Source organism: Buceros rhinoceros, unplaced genomic scaffold, assembly GCF_000710305.1.
Source record: "Buceros rhinoceros silvestris isolate BGI_N320 unplaced genomic scaffold, ASM71030v1 scaffold7308, whole genome shotgun sequence".
NCBI classification, from domain to species: domain Eukaryota; kingdom Metazoa; phylum Chordata; class Aves; order Bucerotiformes; family Bucerotidae; genus Buceros; species Buceros rhinoceros.
The window spans coordinates 86,566-101,872 of NW_010428521.1; the positions used below are offsets into that span (position 1 = coordinate 86,566).

Consider the following 15,307-nt stretch of genomic DNA (forward strand, 5'->3'; position numbering starts at 1 on the left):
GCTCCCTCCGAGCTGCTTCGTGCCGAGAGCTTCTCTCCTGCTATCAAATCGGCTGCGGGCGGGGGCTCCTCCCCGCCCTTTCTGTCCCTGGCCGCGGACAGAACTCTACCCTGCGCTCCGCCTGGGACGCAGCGGCAAAAGCCTCCACTCCCACCTTGCCGTTGGACGCCTGCCCAGAGTGCTGACCTTGAACAGAACAGACTGTTAAGAACCCTGGTTACCTAAGTCCTCTCCTCTTCGTTTTTTTTCCTTTCTCAGTTTGTGCATATGTATATGTAGTGAATAGTTGTGTGAATTTAGTGTGTATTAAAAGTTTGTTTCAGTTCCTTGAATGCAGACCGAGGTGTGAATTTTCTTCTTCCCCTTTCAACTCCTTCTGTTTATAACAAAACAGAGGAGAATCGTTAAGGAATTCGAGGGGTTGTTTACCTCAGCCCTCGACCCTTAACACTGATAAAAGTTACCATCTACTTTTGTTTGTCTTATGTCACCTGACAGTTTTCTGGTCCAAGGAAGACAAGACAGACTATGCTTGACACAGTTTGCCTATTTAGGAAGGTCTAGCTCATTGAGGAGATAAAACTTCTCAATCACGAGTGCATACTAACTCACTCATTGAACTCAAGAAAATAACAGTATTATTCCCTCATCAGGAGACATAAACGTAATTTTACTGGCCATATAAAAGTGGGCACCAAGGCAGAACAAAAGAAAAGGTGGGATACTAGGATCTCTTCCACTGCTCTTTTCGCATCCGGACTCTTGTCTGCCCCACAGTGATTTGCTGAGAGAAGTAAGAGAAATCTGTGGCAGAAGCTAGGAACAACTGTAACAACGTTAGACTTGGTGAAGTGACCCCTCACCTGTAGCTGCAAATGACAAAGACTATTTCCCTAACTTTTTAAACTTGGAACGAAATCCTTCTCCAGGCATAGGCCTTCCTGAATGTATTAAGAAATCACAGTTAACTAACCGATCTAGAACAAGCTGTAGACTCACCTAGTAACTTGTATATGGAACACTAAAATTACCCTGACTGAAATATTAGTAAAAGCTAACGAATTAAGGTAACTTCTACTGATAACTTCCTACACTAAATGGAAAGGAATTCCTGTATGCAAGAGCTGAAGAAAGTGGTAAAGGAAGAGCCATAAATGCCATAGAATAATTAGACTGCAATCCAATCTTCACGTATTTCTCTGACAAATGACACTGTGATGCTAAGCAAGAAAATCTCAGTTTAGCACCAAGAGGGCAGTTCTTATTACTTCCCTTGAGAAGTCTATTTCACAATCTCTCGCTAAAATGCAGACTTCCGAGAAGAAGAAAAGATACTTCTGTTTTGGGATTAGTATAAAAAACTGAAGCAGTACTTTGCATTTTTAAAGGACAGACCCTGTAACAGAGTAGAGACACAGGTAGCTATCAGCCACACTTCCTCTCAGTGGCTGAAGGGAAATAAAAGAAACTGGAGATTATACTACTAGATAATCATTAGTATAATGATTTTGTTATCAGCAGAATACTGAATCAGCCCTTGTAGTAGATATATTGACCTTAATATGAAGAAACTTTGTTACCTTCTGAATACAACATTCAATTAAAAACATATCTAGTTGATATATCAGTTATCTCCATATCTTTAGAGTGAGCAACAAGAACTTACATTAAAGCTATCTAATGCAGTTAATTAGCTAATTTTGCATATATATAATATATATAGTAACTTAATATATTCAACTGAATTTTAATAGTCTATCAATACCAAAATAAAAATTCAAAAGCAAAGTTTATAGAAATAAGAAAATACATTAAAAACTTACTGTATGCGTAGGTTCTCAGAAGGAATGTATTTCTTATTCCTACAACATTGTTTACATTCAAGTCAAACTCCACACAGCTTTTGGGGAGGAGAAAAGAGAAAGAACCAAGCATCGTGTTATTCACTTTCAGAATATTTATTACTGATTAAGTAATAATGAATACTGATTAAATTAAATACTGATTAGTGTCACAGGTGGAGATACGTAACTTTAAGATAATATTCTAGAAACTTTCTTCAGAGTTTGGATGCTGTGACTTCTACTCTAGTTTTGTTTATAGTATTTGAATTGCTTTTAGACTTGAATTCCTCTGTTATAAAAAAGCAATTGTGTTACATAGAGAATACACGCAGATCCGAATTTAGACTTTAGGACAACTCAATACATCAAATATCTTTCAGATGTTTAACAAAACTTTCTCCCAACTAGACTTGCACTACATGATTCACTGTGGACAACTTTTGATGCCAGAAAGGATTCTCTGAGGTATTCGTTTAGGAAACCATGCCAATGAACTGAGAAGCAGCATTGGAAGACATCAAAAGGTAAGAATCTCTCTTCTGAAATGGCAGTCAGAGGTAATCAGCACACACTTTGAAATGAAAACTGTTTATTAGTAAGCAAAGCATGTTTCATAACAGAACAGTTTTAACAACTATTTCATGCTGTTAACAGTAAAAAAGGACAAGGCAAACAAGCACTACCTGCTTTATATATATCACACCCTGCCCCGAAGTTTGAATTTCATTCAGTATATAGAGCTTAACTACTCATAGTACTCAAGAAATTATATGAAATTCATAGTCAATAAGCTACAGCAACACTGTAACTCACAAGAAGAGCCTATTATTGACAAAAAAGTAGCTATCTGAAATGTTCAGCTTTTTCTATTTTATATATCCAAGTATAATTCACAAAGCACTTGTTTCCCTGAATATTCCATTGCATTTTCTTGAATTACTGTAAGGAGTATATGGACTTAGAATTTATTAAACCAGATAAAACACATTAATTTGATGCCTGCAAAAGGTTTTTGACATCATTAACAACACTAAAACATTCTTTGCATCAAAAATTCTACATAATTTTAAACCTGAATTAGTATCAAGCATGACTTTTTAGATGTTTTAAGAGCAGTAAAGGAGATAAAACAGTACAGGAGATAAAACAAGCTTGAGCTACTGCTTGACAGTTGTAAAAATCATAAACACTAGTAAGAATATCAGTTGTATGTGCAAGTATAAGAAATAAATATGTCAGGCTGGTAATTCCAGTTAACTGGTAATTCCAGTTAACCCCAACTGACAAGATTACTATTTACCAGATGCTGATTAAGCAAGTTCTATTGCAGTTATTTTGTACTTTAATATGCAGATTGAATAGAAGTTGCCGTTATGGCAAGTCAAAATGGTTTTGTACTGTTGGGACTCAAGTTCTACTAAAAGCACTGAAGGAGAGGAAAAGAGTCAACTGCACATCAGATGTGGAAGAAAAGAAAGACTTTGCATCCTCTGTAGTACAGAAATCTTGTTAATTAATCGAAGGCTTGTCTGGTAGCACAGCCAGCATTGGAATTACTTCCTGAGAAAGACTACAAAAAAAGTAGATACTAAATCTTTAAGTGCAATGGATCTTCCCTTAGTATTGTAGTGCTAAAAAAACCCTTTAAGATGAAAATGAAGAACAAACATAAACTGAATTCTTTCTTGTTCAACAAAACAAAGTGGGAAATGGCAATTTTCTGTTATATATGGATGATTTGCAACACATTAGAATCCAGATGCAGACATACCACTTAGTGCATTCCACCACCTTCTCCCAGCAGCCAGGCATTAAGAAAACTGGCTTTCACAGGAAGCCTGTCATATTTAGTTTTTGGGTTTGGCTAAAACAAGCTTAACGCCCTGTGTACAGAATATCCAATACATTTGTCAGACCTCTGAAAAAAAGAATGAACGTGCATGTACGTATTTGTATGAGGTCATGAAAGACAGAGGCAAATAAGAGACTAGAGAGAGACAGATGCTTAAATAAAGAGAAAACATGGCTGGATGTGCCAGGTTACATAACAAAAAGATAACTGGAAAGAGGAAAAAAAAGACCCCACAGCAAATAAAAACCCCCAATCCAAAGTCATGCCATTCCCCACTGCTCCCCTCTTCCAGAAAAACCACACAGGAAACCAGATGGTGAACAATACTGTTTCTTTCTCCAAAAAATCTGGTGGGTAGCTTCTGGTCTAAGAAGATTATACTTTGATTTAGTAGGAAACTAATTATTTAAATCCAGTCTGTAAGGTATACGAATATCATGACTGTTACTCTTTCTTGCAAGTGACAGACTTTCTTGAAGTACGGACTATAAACGCCTACGAAGTCTTCAGTTTTCTGACATAATCCCTTCCATACTTAAGGTTTCTTTGTAAAGTTTATTTTCTGATTTCAAAATGAAAAAAACCACTCTTGCTATAACCTCATGATTTATTCAATATTTCTATCAGGAATTTACCATTCCGTGTAACTATGAAAAGACCATCACCGTTATATGTAGCTAAGCCATAAAACCCAAATCATATCTTGACAAGTTTAATACTTTCAGAAAGCATGGGAGAAAGAACCTGCTCTACTGTTAAGTGGAGAAAGTTACTAGATATAAATTATACTATTTTTTTAAACGTAGGCAAGTATACAGAAGTGAATATGTGATTAGGTGTAAATGAAAAAAGAAAATAGTATAAAGCAAAAACCCTAACAAGTGTTATATAATCTCAGATGCAAGAAAAGCTTAAATGGATGATATTTATTAGTTCAACTTGTAAACTTTGACAGGTTCAGTTTTATCACAGCAGGGCTTGTGTCCTGATCAAGGTATATTGTGATAAAAGCATATTCCGATATGCTTTAGTAAAGAGATGTCAGAGAAGTAGGCTTACTTATTTTCAAAAGCGAGAGACAGGGTTGCAAAATTTTAGAAGCATATAGGCAGGATAAGATAGAAGAGAATCATTTGTCCTATTTACAAAGAATAGGCAAGCTATGTTATTACATGAAAATGAAACACCTAAGTCTTACAAAATCTAAGCCCATAACTATAGGAGGATTTGAACATTATTCAGACTCTCAACCAATCTGAGTTTTGCACAATTTTTTTCCCCTGTCAGATTCTTTTATCACACACAATAAGAAATACATTGCTCTCTGTCTGAGTACACCCCCTTGATTACTCATTTTCTCTCTTTCATAATGAAGATACAATGAACGCAGTAACGTACAACTCATCCACTTCTCCCCAATTACTTTGCCTTTCTAAAAAGAAGGCCATAGAATTGTCACCTAAGACTGTGACTAGAACATGCACTACTGCTTTTTAAAACACAGAATACCTCCTTACAAGACAGCAGAATATATTCTTCTAAAATGAACAAAAATTTTTTAATGAAGGAAACGATGTCACAAGAAACTAGAGTTTCATTGTTATTTGTATAGTGTAAATGCAGTGAATTAGTCCTTCAGTAGCTCAGCAGTTATGTCTGCACAGCAAGGAAAATTATCTTTCACAATCATTTTCCTCCCACCGTTGCTGTTCTGTCATGAACCGTTTGTCAACTGGAGTCCTCTAAGGACAAAGAAATATGTGATGTGCTGCTATTAATTCACATCACAGGAACTAAACAGCCATCTCAACCACACAAGGTGTTTCAGAACAGCAAGGCAGTAAACCAACTACCACTGCATGCTAGCTGCACAAATTTGCATGACATCATAGCGTGACACAAATAAACAAAGCATGACTTCAGTGGGACTATTCATATACAATAGTACATCTGTAGAGTACTTTTCTGTGTCAGAGTCTAAAAAATGATGTTGAACAGAATACTTGCCTGACTTTATCCCTGAACTTCACTATTGGCACTTTTGCTCGAATCAGCTGAGGTCGCTCAATGTAGTTTGCTGAAAGGGAGAAAAATATGCAATTAAGTTTAATGTAAGATGCTGATCTTAAAATAAGATCCTAAGGTGGAATCATATTGACTGATTTATAGCAAATAGTAGCTTATTAAATTCAGCAAAAATATTCTCAGAAGATTTGTGCTAAACTAAGTAGCCTTTAGCAACTGCAGCAAAAACACAATATAGGAAGGCGTGTGGAAAAAAACTGCACTAAACATAGAGAAAAACATTAGAGGAAGATTTTTATGTGGGAAGTATATTCAAGATATTTCAACATAAGGAATGCAATTCTACAATGCTTTCAGTGATCAGTACTTGTCACAGAAACCCTGAATAGTTACAATTAAGGTACAAAAAGAAGAGAGCGAGAACATATCCATTCAGAATGAACAGACACTTAAACCCAGCACTACATTGTAGCAACAGGCACATGATTAGCTGCTTACTTTTTAATAGTTTGCTTATAGTTGAAATTATGTATTTTACTGATCAAAAGATTTAACATAAATAGTGTCTTCACTATGCACTGATTATGCCTAAAACTTTCCTTAAAAAACATTTGACTGAAAGTACATACCGGGAAATGCCCTTCCTATCAAATTGTTACTGAAAACAGGATAACATTTTCCATCAATCATGGAATATCAAAGATGGGATAAGGTTCATCTGCCTTTTGCGTTAGAGCTGGCCAAGAAAACAAACGAACAAACAAAAATCCCAAATCATAATCACAATCTACTTCCCAGGGTGAAACAAAGCAAGGAGAGTGTTAGAAGGCAGTAAACTTGCTTCTGGTACCCTCCTTCTTGGCTCACGCCAATGACACTGTTAGCAGAATCTCTACTGTACGTTAGATTGTCATACATTAAGGGAAGAAACAGTTACAAACACAAAATGTGGAATTCTGAAATACATAAAGGTTGAGTAAGTGGCTTAGGAAACTGACTATCTGACCTTGAAGCTATGATCAGAGGGGCTACACCAAAATACACGTAAAGAGTTCCACGTAGCTGCTCCACAGTTTTGGGCATGTCTATAAAAAAGTCACATGTGCCACTTCAGCTATAGTGAAAAAGAATACAACCACTGCAAAGAAGACTAAGCACCATTTCATAAGAAACTTATTACTACAGAATTTCAATTAAATAGCTTAAATCTCTCTTTTCTTTTACAGAACAAGATTACATAATTGTACAAAATAATAATCCGAAACACAGCACACACAAAAAAAGATCTTCGGCACTCTGCACACGTGGCCTGCTCTCATTGACGGGGTTATACTACAGAAACTGGGCAACCCAGAAGTCTGAATCCAGAGTCACGAAGAATCTGGGAGGGTACAACCCAGCACAGGATGAATTAATTGTTGATTTTTGGAATGCATTGAATTTCAAGTTCCCTTGCCTGTCCTAGCTGTTGCAAGTTCCCCACTAGACAAGTTAGGCAGATTCCACCCTGAAATCCTAGCCTCAACACTACTGCACCTCTTTGTCTAACAGAAAAAACAAGTTATTTATACAGATAGTAAACTGCACTCCAACCAGTAATGCTAAGTTGTTTCTCAAATGAATCCTGCCTAGTGAATCTGAACAGAGTAATCAGCCTGACATTTAATCTCAGTGGTTTGGATTACACTGTCTTCAATACCTTGTAACAGGTGTCACCCCAAATTCATGTTTCATATTTCTAACAGACGTTGACTTGAGAGTACAGTTCTGAGAAGGTTAGCCAATATTACAAAAAATAGATATGTGGAGGTATCTGAATAAAGAAGTTGAAAAGTTATATGTATTCTGCTAGTCTTTGAAACAGAAGGCATTACTGTTATCACTACAGCTTTTTAGGAGAAACACAATACATATCATTAAGCTTAACATGTCTCACAAAAACAGTGAATAAACATCAGCAGCTTTTTCCTACTTTACTTTGTGACCAGACTACTCAAAAAAAGAACACATCTTCATTTCAGTCAGTATTCTACTTGCAGAATGACAACACAGAAAAACCTCTGTTCTAAGACTTCGATGAGCTAAATTCGTTGTTCACAAGTGTTACCTTTTGCAAGCTTGAAACTGAAATAAACTGGAGCTTAGATAAATTTTGAAGCCACTTCCCTCAGATAACTGTGGTTTTTTACTTTATATACAGTTAACTGTATATAAAGGATAAAAGAGATGGCATTTAAAGTTCTGAAGATGATTTACCTAAAAGAAGACAAATTGTGAAAGAGACTGATCTAATCTCCACTTAGAATGCTTCCTAATTTATCAATCAAGTTATAGAATTAAGGTGAGAACCGGAGAGGAACACACTCTTCTAATAGCCCTTATTTTGGAGCGTACAGGAACAATCAGAGTGCAAGAACAAAGAGGAAAATGTTACGAGAGGCACAGATAGAAAAAAAAGACTCCCAAGTTTCTGAACAGAAATGATCCGGAAAAAGGTTTTAAAAAAATCTGAAATTACCTATTCCACAAATCTCCTTATTTTTTGTCCTTTAACTCTTTCCAAAAGCAGCCCAAGAATTCAGTTTTAAATAACATCTTTCCTCGCCTTCTTGTTTCTCTTATATCTTAGCACACACTTTGTTAGCTTTCATGTTTGGGCCAAACTATGTTTATTGCCGGTCTCGTGTGAAACACTGGACTAAGTTTAATGACAGCTCACACACTCGTTGAGAGCATGCTGCAGTCTTTCTTCTACAGAAGAAAGAAGGGAATACCTAACTAGTATTCTCAAAGAGGGATTACCTTAAGATTACAGGATAGCATCATACGTATTAATTGGATAGCACAAAACTTAAAAATAACGATCAGAAGAAGAAGTTTCACACCTTCTAGGTCGTTGAAAAGCACGTGCAATAAAATACAGAATGTTGTTGGAATGAATTTGCAATTCTTAAAGAAGCTTGGTACAGATAAATCTTACACTTGATTGTACAGAGCAGCAGCAGACATGCATTGCTAACCCTTTAAAAGCTGCAGATTTAGAATTCTGCTTCAAGTTGAAGTAACATCTCGAAAAAAATACAATTTCTGTAGGCTTTTTCTTTAAATCTATGCACTTGTAGTTGCCATCTTTAAGCAGCAGCTGACTTCTGAAAACAGCAGAAAGTAGGAAATGACTTAAAAAAATGCAGTTCTCTTAAAAAAGAACTTAGCAGTGAATCTGCTGCTGATAATGAACAGCCATTTCAAAACACGTAAATCTAACTCCACAGGACTGCCAACAGACCACCACTGAAGTGAGCACCACGAAGATTGTTTCCCCAGAGGTGAAGAAAAGGCATTAAAAATCTCTGTTCCTGGAAGTCTGCTAGATTCTGAGGCACCTGTTACGTTATTTCTGATTACTATCCATCACAATAAGTAACATTACTAAATATTGATAGCTTTTCCATAATAAATACAATATAATATATAATACTGTGATTAGAAGCCAGACAAGATGAAATCACATGAATTAGTTACAATCATGCATCAATACTTCTTCCAGAATTGCCAATAATCTTACCACCTCACTGTATCCAGGAACTTACAAAGTTTAGTACTGAAGAGTTTTTGAACGAAGCTGAGTATATGCCTTGCTTCAGTCTTCTGATTTACCTGAAATAGGATATTAAAATCAAAGAAAAAAGTTGGTTGGCTTTACTTTTCTAATGAAATTAGTTCTCAGAATAAGACATGAACATGCATCTCAATACATTCCACAGCCTACACGTACATTTAGTGCAGCAAAAGCCAGACAGAACAATTCATATTCAATACCCAAAGAAACTATCAGACATTCACAAATCATAGAACTTGATGAAAATCTAGCCCAAATTATACAAAAAGTCCTCTCCTTCCTTTTCAATGATGCTTCAATTCTTTTAAAATTATGAATCTAAATAATGAAATGAAAACAAAAAAAAGAAAAAGAACTTATTAGAAGTTGTTTGTGCATCTAAAATGAGTTAGAGTTCTCTAAACAATTTTCATCATGATTCTAGGCAATTTACTTCTCTGTTTTGTTGAGCTTTTTTCATGAAAAAAATCCCACACATTTTAAAAAATGACTTTAACTATCTATGTTATAAATTACTTACTGGTTCTTCTTTAACCACCAGGCATAAGTCACCATCACTGCTACGAGTGCCAAACCCATTCAGTGAGGATCCAACCAAAAAAAGTCTACTTTCTGTAACAGAAGAATCACAGAAAAAAACCTGATGTGACGTATTATAGTTTAAGAGGAAGGAAGAACTGTGAACCTGAAGTTCATTCAAACTGATATTAAGTAATCAAATTCAAAACGTACGTGGAAAAATTTGCTTAATTTCTTTTTGAAGTTCCGCTCTGCAGAGCTCTTTTCTGTTCAAATCACAAGTCTGTTGCTGACATGCTTGAAACAACTCCAAAACCTGCTGACTTAACTTGACACAAAAATTAGAAAAGTAAAGATACAGAGAAGTGAACATTCTTTCCTGCCAGAGATGCAATTACATGAAACACAGAACACCAGCATAATTTCACATGACCTATTGCATTACCTAGAGTTTTACTGCACTTGAACTCTGCAACTGAACAACTCCCTGGAAGAAATTTCTGGCAAGTTTTTAAATTTAAAGTTTTTCAATCCATAATAAAATGTCTATGCTCAGAAAATAATTTTAGCCTCATCAGTATCTGCAGCCTTTCGGGGAATTAGCAGTGAAAGACCAGAGATATCTTCTGCTGACTCTGACCTCAAGAGTTTGCTACCCATAATAGAGAGAAAAATTAATATTAAAACTGATTTAAGTTAGCTTTCTTTTTTTTTACCCCACACCTATTAAAGAAGTAGTCAGATCTTTGGTGGCAGGAGGTATTTCAACCGTTTCTCTTTCACAACACTGTTATATGCTATAATCAGAGGCAAATTTATAATAAAAACGTTTTTTCTCATGCTGGTGCAGATAAAGTATGAAGACTGATTAGCCGCATGTTTGTTTGTTTTTTAATTAAGACAGATGACATCTTTACGGGTCCAATACTGCATTTATTCAGCATGGGCTGGGTTTCTCGCCCATTTCAGGCTGTTTTTTTTACTCCATCAGGATTTTCCCTGCCCCAAACAATGTGACAAATAGACCATCCCTCCAATTTCTGCTTCCTGGACCATGAATGTAGGTTCCTGACATTAGTATGGAATACAAAACACAGAAGCAAACAACAACCCTACTCCTAAAAAGGCTCCAAACCCAAGGAGGGTTTATAGGACCACAGAGGCAGCTACATTTATTGATATTCCTTCTCAGTGACAGTGACCCTATGTGACACTGTCAAAGGAGCCTTGCAGAAATTTTTGTAAACTCCCACAACAACATTGACCCTGCCTAATCAGAAGGCAGATGTCAAGCACAGGCATAGAAAGAAACTACCTTATCTTTGGCCATGGGAAGCGTGGTATCCGTACAGTCTGGAAACAACGTATCTTGCAACGGAGGGACACATCCAGTTAAATCTGGTAGGTAATGTACACGGAGCAGTGGAGACTGAACTGATCCTGGGAAGGAACATCTACGTTCTTCTGGTAAAGGCACTGCTTGACTAACTACAGATGTTTCAGAATGATGAGAATGAAACCGCTGCCGTTTGACATCATGTGCAACAGTCTGTTCACTTAGTCTCCTAAAAAAAATTTTTTTTTAATTTTAGAGTAATTCCTCTAGTTCGCAATGTCTGTTCTATGATTAAAAGAGAGCTGCTACAAAGTACAAATACCAATGCTTAATTACACAATTATTTCACCAAAAGCAAGTACTTTACAGAACAAAAGGCATGCCCATCCTTGATATTTGGTGAAATAAACCTGGAACTGGAAGAAAGAAATACAACTGCAAAAGTGCAGCTACCCTTTAAGTGAATTGATGCAACTGCTTTACAAGAGCATCTTGTATTAACCAACTGCAACCTAAGCGGCAAGTTCAGTTAAGCTTGGAAAGCTGGTCATACTAGGTTGGTGATGACATACTACCTTTTCTTTTCATTTCAAAGATACATACAGACTACTTAAAGGTACTTTTCTTTTAAATCAACATAAATGCAGTGAGAAGTTTTGTGAGTTCTGAATACCAAGTGCTGAATACAATAAATTCAGTAGTGGAGAAGGAAGGAAAAAAACCTTCTCACAATACCTATTCAAAATGTACCATTTGTTTGTGTCTTAGATCATACAGACAGTAAACTCTGTAATCTGGGCAAAAAAAAGAAACACTATTCATTTGACAAATCAAACCAATGATTGTATTAAGCTACACAGGTCATAATCCTAATGTCTCATTTTCTAACACTAGTCTGTATCTCCTCATTAAGTCATTTGTCCCAGGAACCCAAATATATTTGAAGAGATACAGTGATCTTACAGACAGCCCCTTGGCATCTGAACTCATTAAGAAAGAAGTTGTACTGAAAGCTGACCAGTGGTTGAGTAATGTGGTCCATCCGTAATAAAGAATAAGAAAGGACATTCGTATTTTGTTTATACATCAAGTATTGCATGAATTTAACCAGGATGGGGTACTCACACATTTTTTTTAATTAAAAAGCATGATCTTATGTTCATATGCATCAATGAATTAACTGCTAACAAAACTAAAGTCACCTCTTCTAGTCAGAAAAGCAAGCATGAAAGTAAACTACTGGACAGATAGTATTACTACTAATAAAATTTCACTGAAAAGACCTGAGGTCTTCATTTCAGTTTTCAAATCTGAGAGAAGTTCTGATAACATTACCTACTCATAATCTTAAAGGAACTCATAACAATAAATCAAAACATAACACAGTTTCAGCCTGTTTTGACTAAGAACAACTTGCACAAACACATGTTCTGTAAAAATACCTTACGAACAGTTGACTCAAGATCTAACTAGTTGACTGCAAATCTCCTAATACAGCAAAGCTTTGCATAAACCAGACTGGTCAGGAGGAAAACATGCATGCAGCATGAAACCGGGACCTTCTTTAGTTCACATGGTAGTTATATACTCAACTATAACTTAACACCATATATTTAATTACACTTATTTTCTCATCTGTTAAATCTAGAAGAGAAATAGCATATAGGAAATCGTTTTGAAGACAGATTACATAAAGCTTCCTCTGTATCAGCTGATTTACAGATTACAAACGTGTATCAACTGCTACTTCTGAACTGATAAGGAGAAGTGATTTTTTCTGGAATGTTAAAAGGAAACAAAAGCATACATTCATATGAAAATTCTCTTTCTCTTGCAACTAAAGTAACAGGACACTATGTAAATTCAAGTAAGTTTAGTTTTTTGAAAAGCAGAAAAACTATGTTTCCATAAAACTCCTCTTAAAAAAACAACTTACATTTGCTCAAATTTAGTACTTTGAATTTGAAAGATAAAGCATCACACAGTTAAGAAAATCAGGAGAAACATCTAGTCTGTCATCAGAATAACATGACTCCCATAAAACATTGAGGGTGCAGACTTAACTTGAAAAACTGACAGGAAGACAACACTTTATTGACACAAACCCTCTTATAGTCAAGCATACACAGACTATAATCTAGTATAGTATTAAAATAAATCACAGTTCTGCAAGGCTACAGCTGCTGGAAGAGAAAAACCAGACATACTAAGTCACTCGTGAGTACTAAAATTCTCAAAAGCAGGTACGTGAATGCTTTAAAGACCCATAAGAAGGTCTGTTTCATCAAAAAACATTTTACTCAGTATTGCAATTTCTAACAAAATTCAAGCGGCACAAGAAATTTCTATTAGGCAAGCTTCACCATGGCTACATTACAACCAGTACTAACCACATGCAAAGAACTTACTTTCTTCCTCGGAATGACATGGGGGCAGCAGATATTTGTACTGGACTGCTGCTTTGGTAAGTCATTGGCTGCAGTGTAACAGCTGTAATTGTTGCAAGTCTCCCACTCAGAAGATCCCTGGAAAGACTACAAGTCCATAACTGTTACTCATATGATAACTAAGATGCTTTTTACGGGTTGCTACTTTGTCTTAAGTTAATATGAAACTCAGCAAGTCCTGTCTTTTTTTTCTTGGCACCAATACATCTGTATTTTCTATTCAAAATTAAGAGATATTTCAGTATATATTTTTCACTAAAAAATAGAAGATGGTCATTCTTCACAGAACGTATGTAAGAAGAGGTCAGGAAACAAATGAACTTAAGGTACTGTTAAATCTAAGAGCCTTAAGGAACACTATGGTGTCTTCAAATCTAGCCCTAAGAATAAATGTTTCTTCCCCTTCCCATCTACTTCCTGGTTTTTCCCAGTGAACAAATAAAACTGCAGATTTTTAAAGCTGAGCTGTGGATTATTAATTCTAATAATTGCAACATCTCATGCATTACGCACAACGCAGGACAGCATTAAAACGTGCAGGTCACCAACAGACATTATATAGCTCTGTTTTACACGACACCTTCCTATTCTGTAAAGTTTAATGCAGTTCAACATTAAAAACAGTGAAAAACATCCTTTATAAACAGAAATACTTTTTTTTCAAAAGACTGTCAACTGCCTTTGTCAACCCAATTCCCATTATCAAATCTTACGGTACTTACGCTGCATTCTCCAAACTAAACTGAGCAGCAACAATTTGCTGGCAAGAGAGAAGAGAAGGTGCCGTATTTAGAGGAAATTTATTGAAGAAATTACTCTGTTGCTGATGCTTTGGTGAGAAGACTGGATGACCCACGTTGGATGAATTTGGGAACATGTTCCCTTCTACTTGAAGTAAACATGTATCCTTTTACCTACATTAAAAACACCAAAAACAAACAAAAAGAAACAGAAATTGGGCAACAAGAAATATTAGTTACTTTTTCAACTCTTGGTTTAAAACTTCAAATAATCTAGAACATATTTCCTGAAATTGCTTAAAAGAATTGTGATTGTGGGCTAGTTTTATCTCCTTTCCGGATATGACACTAAATAAAAATACTATATACTCTTAAGTTCCACAATTATTACTTACTTTATTTATGTTTAAAAGTGAATTACTATTTGCTCCTCTCCGTTTTAAGTCTAATTTCAGAAAAATTACATGACACAAGACATGAGAGTTTTCATCTCAAGGAAAAGCAATGTATTATAATGGAATATGTTTCTTATTTCGAACATTCCACAATGAAGTTCACAATAAACAGGAAGAAACACTTGACTATATGATAAGAACAGGAATACACAGCTTATCATGAAATGTAAGTAAAATTAATTTTTTCCATTACATGATAGGCAAAGAAGTGGCCAAATGATGACAACAATTGGAAAATAATCTTTAAGAATGCTTTAAGAATATCATATATATATACGCACACTGTTATTTCATGTTTGTGCTTACTGAATGGAGTCTTTGATACAAAAATGTAGGTTTATTATCTTGAAAATTTAAAATTGACTCTGGCACAACCGTCCTCTGTTTGATCTTGCATCATTATATGCATTACATATTAGCAGAAAGGTTGGATGAAAAAGAAAATCTTTGCCTCCACAACAGATTAAACT

The 15,307-nt window shown here is 35.6% G+C and overlaps 1 protein-coding gene across 1 annotated transcript in view; it reads right to left on the bottom strand.

Moving 5' to 3' along the window:
- PAPD4 (PAP associated domain containing 4) overlaps positions 1 to 14,519 on the bottom strand; it is a 37,356-nt gene extending 22,837 nt beyond the window's left edge. The window contains exons 1-8 of the mRNA XM_010142307.1: positions 14,365 to 14,519; positions 13,604 to 13,729; positions 11,175 to 11,424; positions 10,073 to 10,187; positions 9,861 to 9,952; positions 9,312 to 9,378; positions 5,704 to 5,773; positions 1,824 to 1,900 (exon numbers count right to left, since the gene is read on the bottom strand). Coding sequence (XP_010140609.1) covers positions 1,824 to 1,900; positions 5,704 to 5,773; positions 9,312 to 9,378; positions 9,861 to 9,952; positions 10,073 to 10,187; positions 11,175 to 11,424; positions 13,604 to 13,729; positions 14,365 to 14,519 — 952 coding nt within the window. The remainder of the gene's footprint in view (positions 1 to 1,823; positions 1,901 to 5,703; positions 5,774 to 9,311; positions 9,379 to 9,860; positions 9,953 to 10,072; positions 10,188 to 11,174; positions 11,425 to 13,603; positions 13,730 to 14,364) is intronic.
- Positions 14,520 to 15,307: the final 788 nt, after the last annotated feature.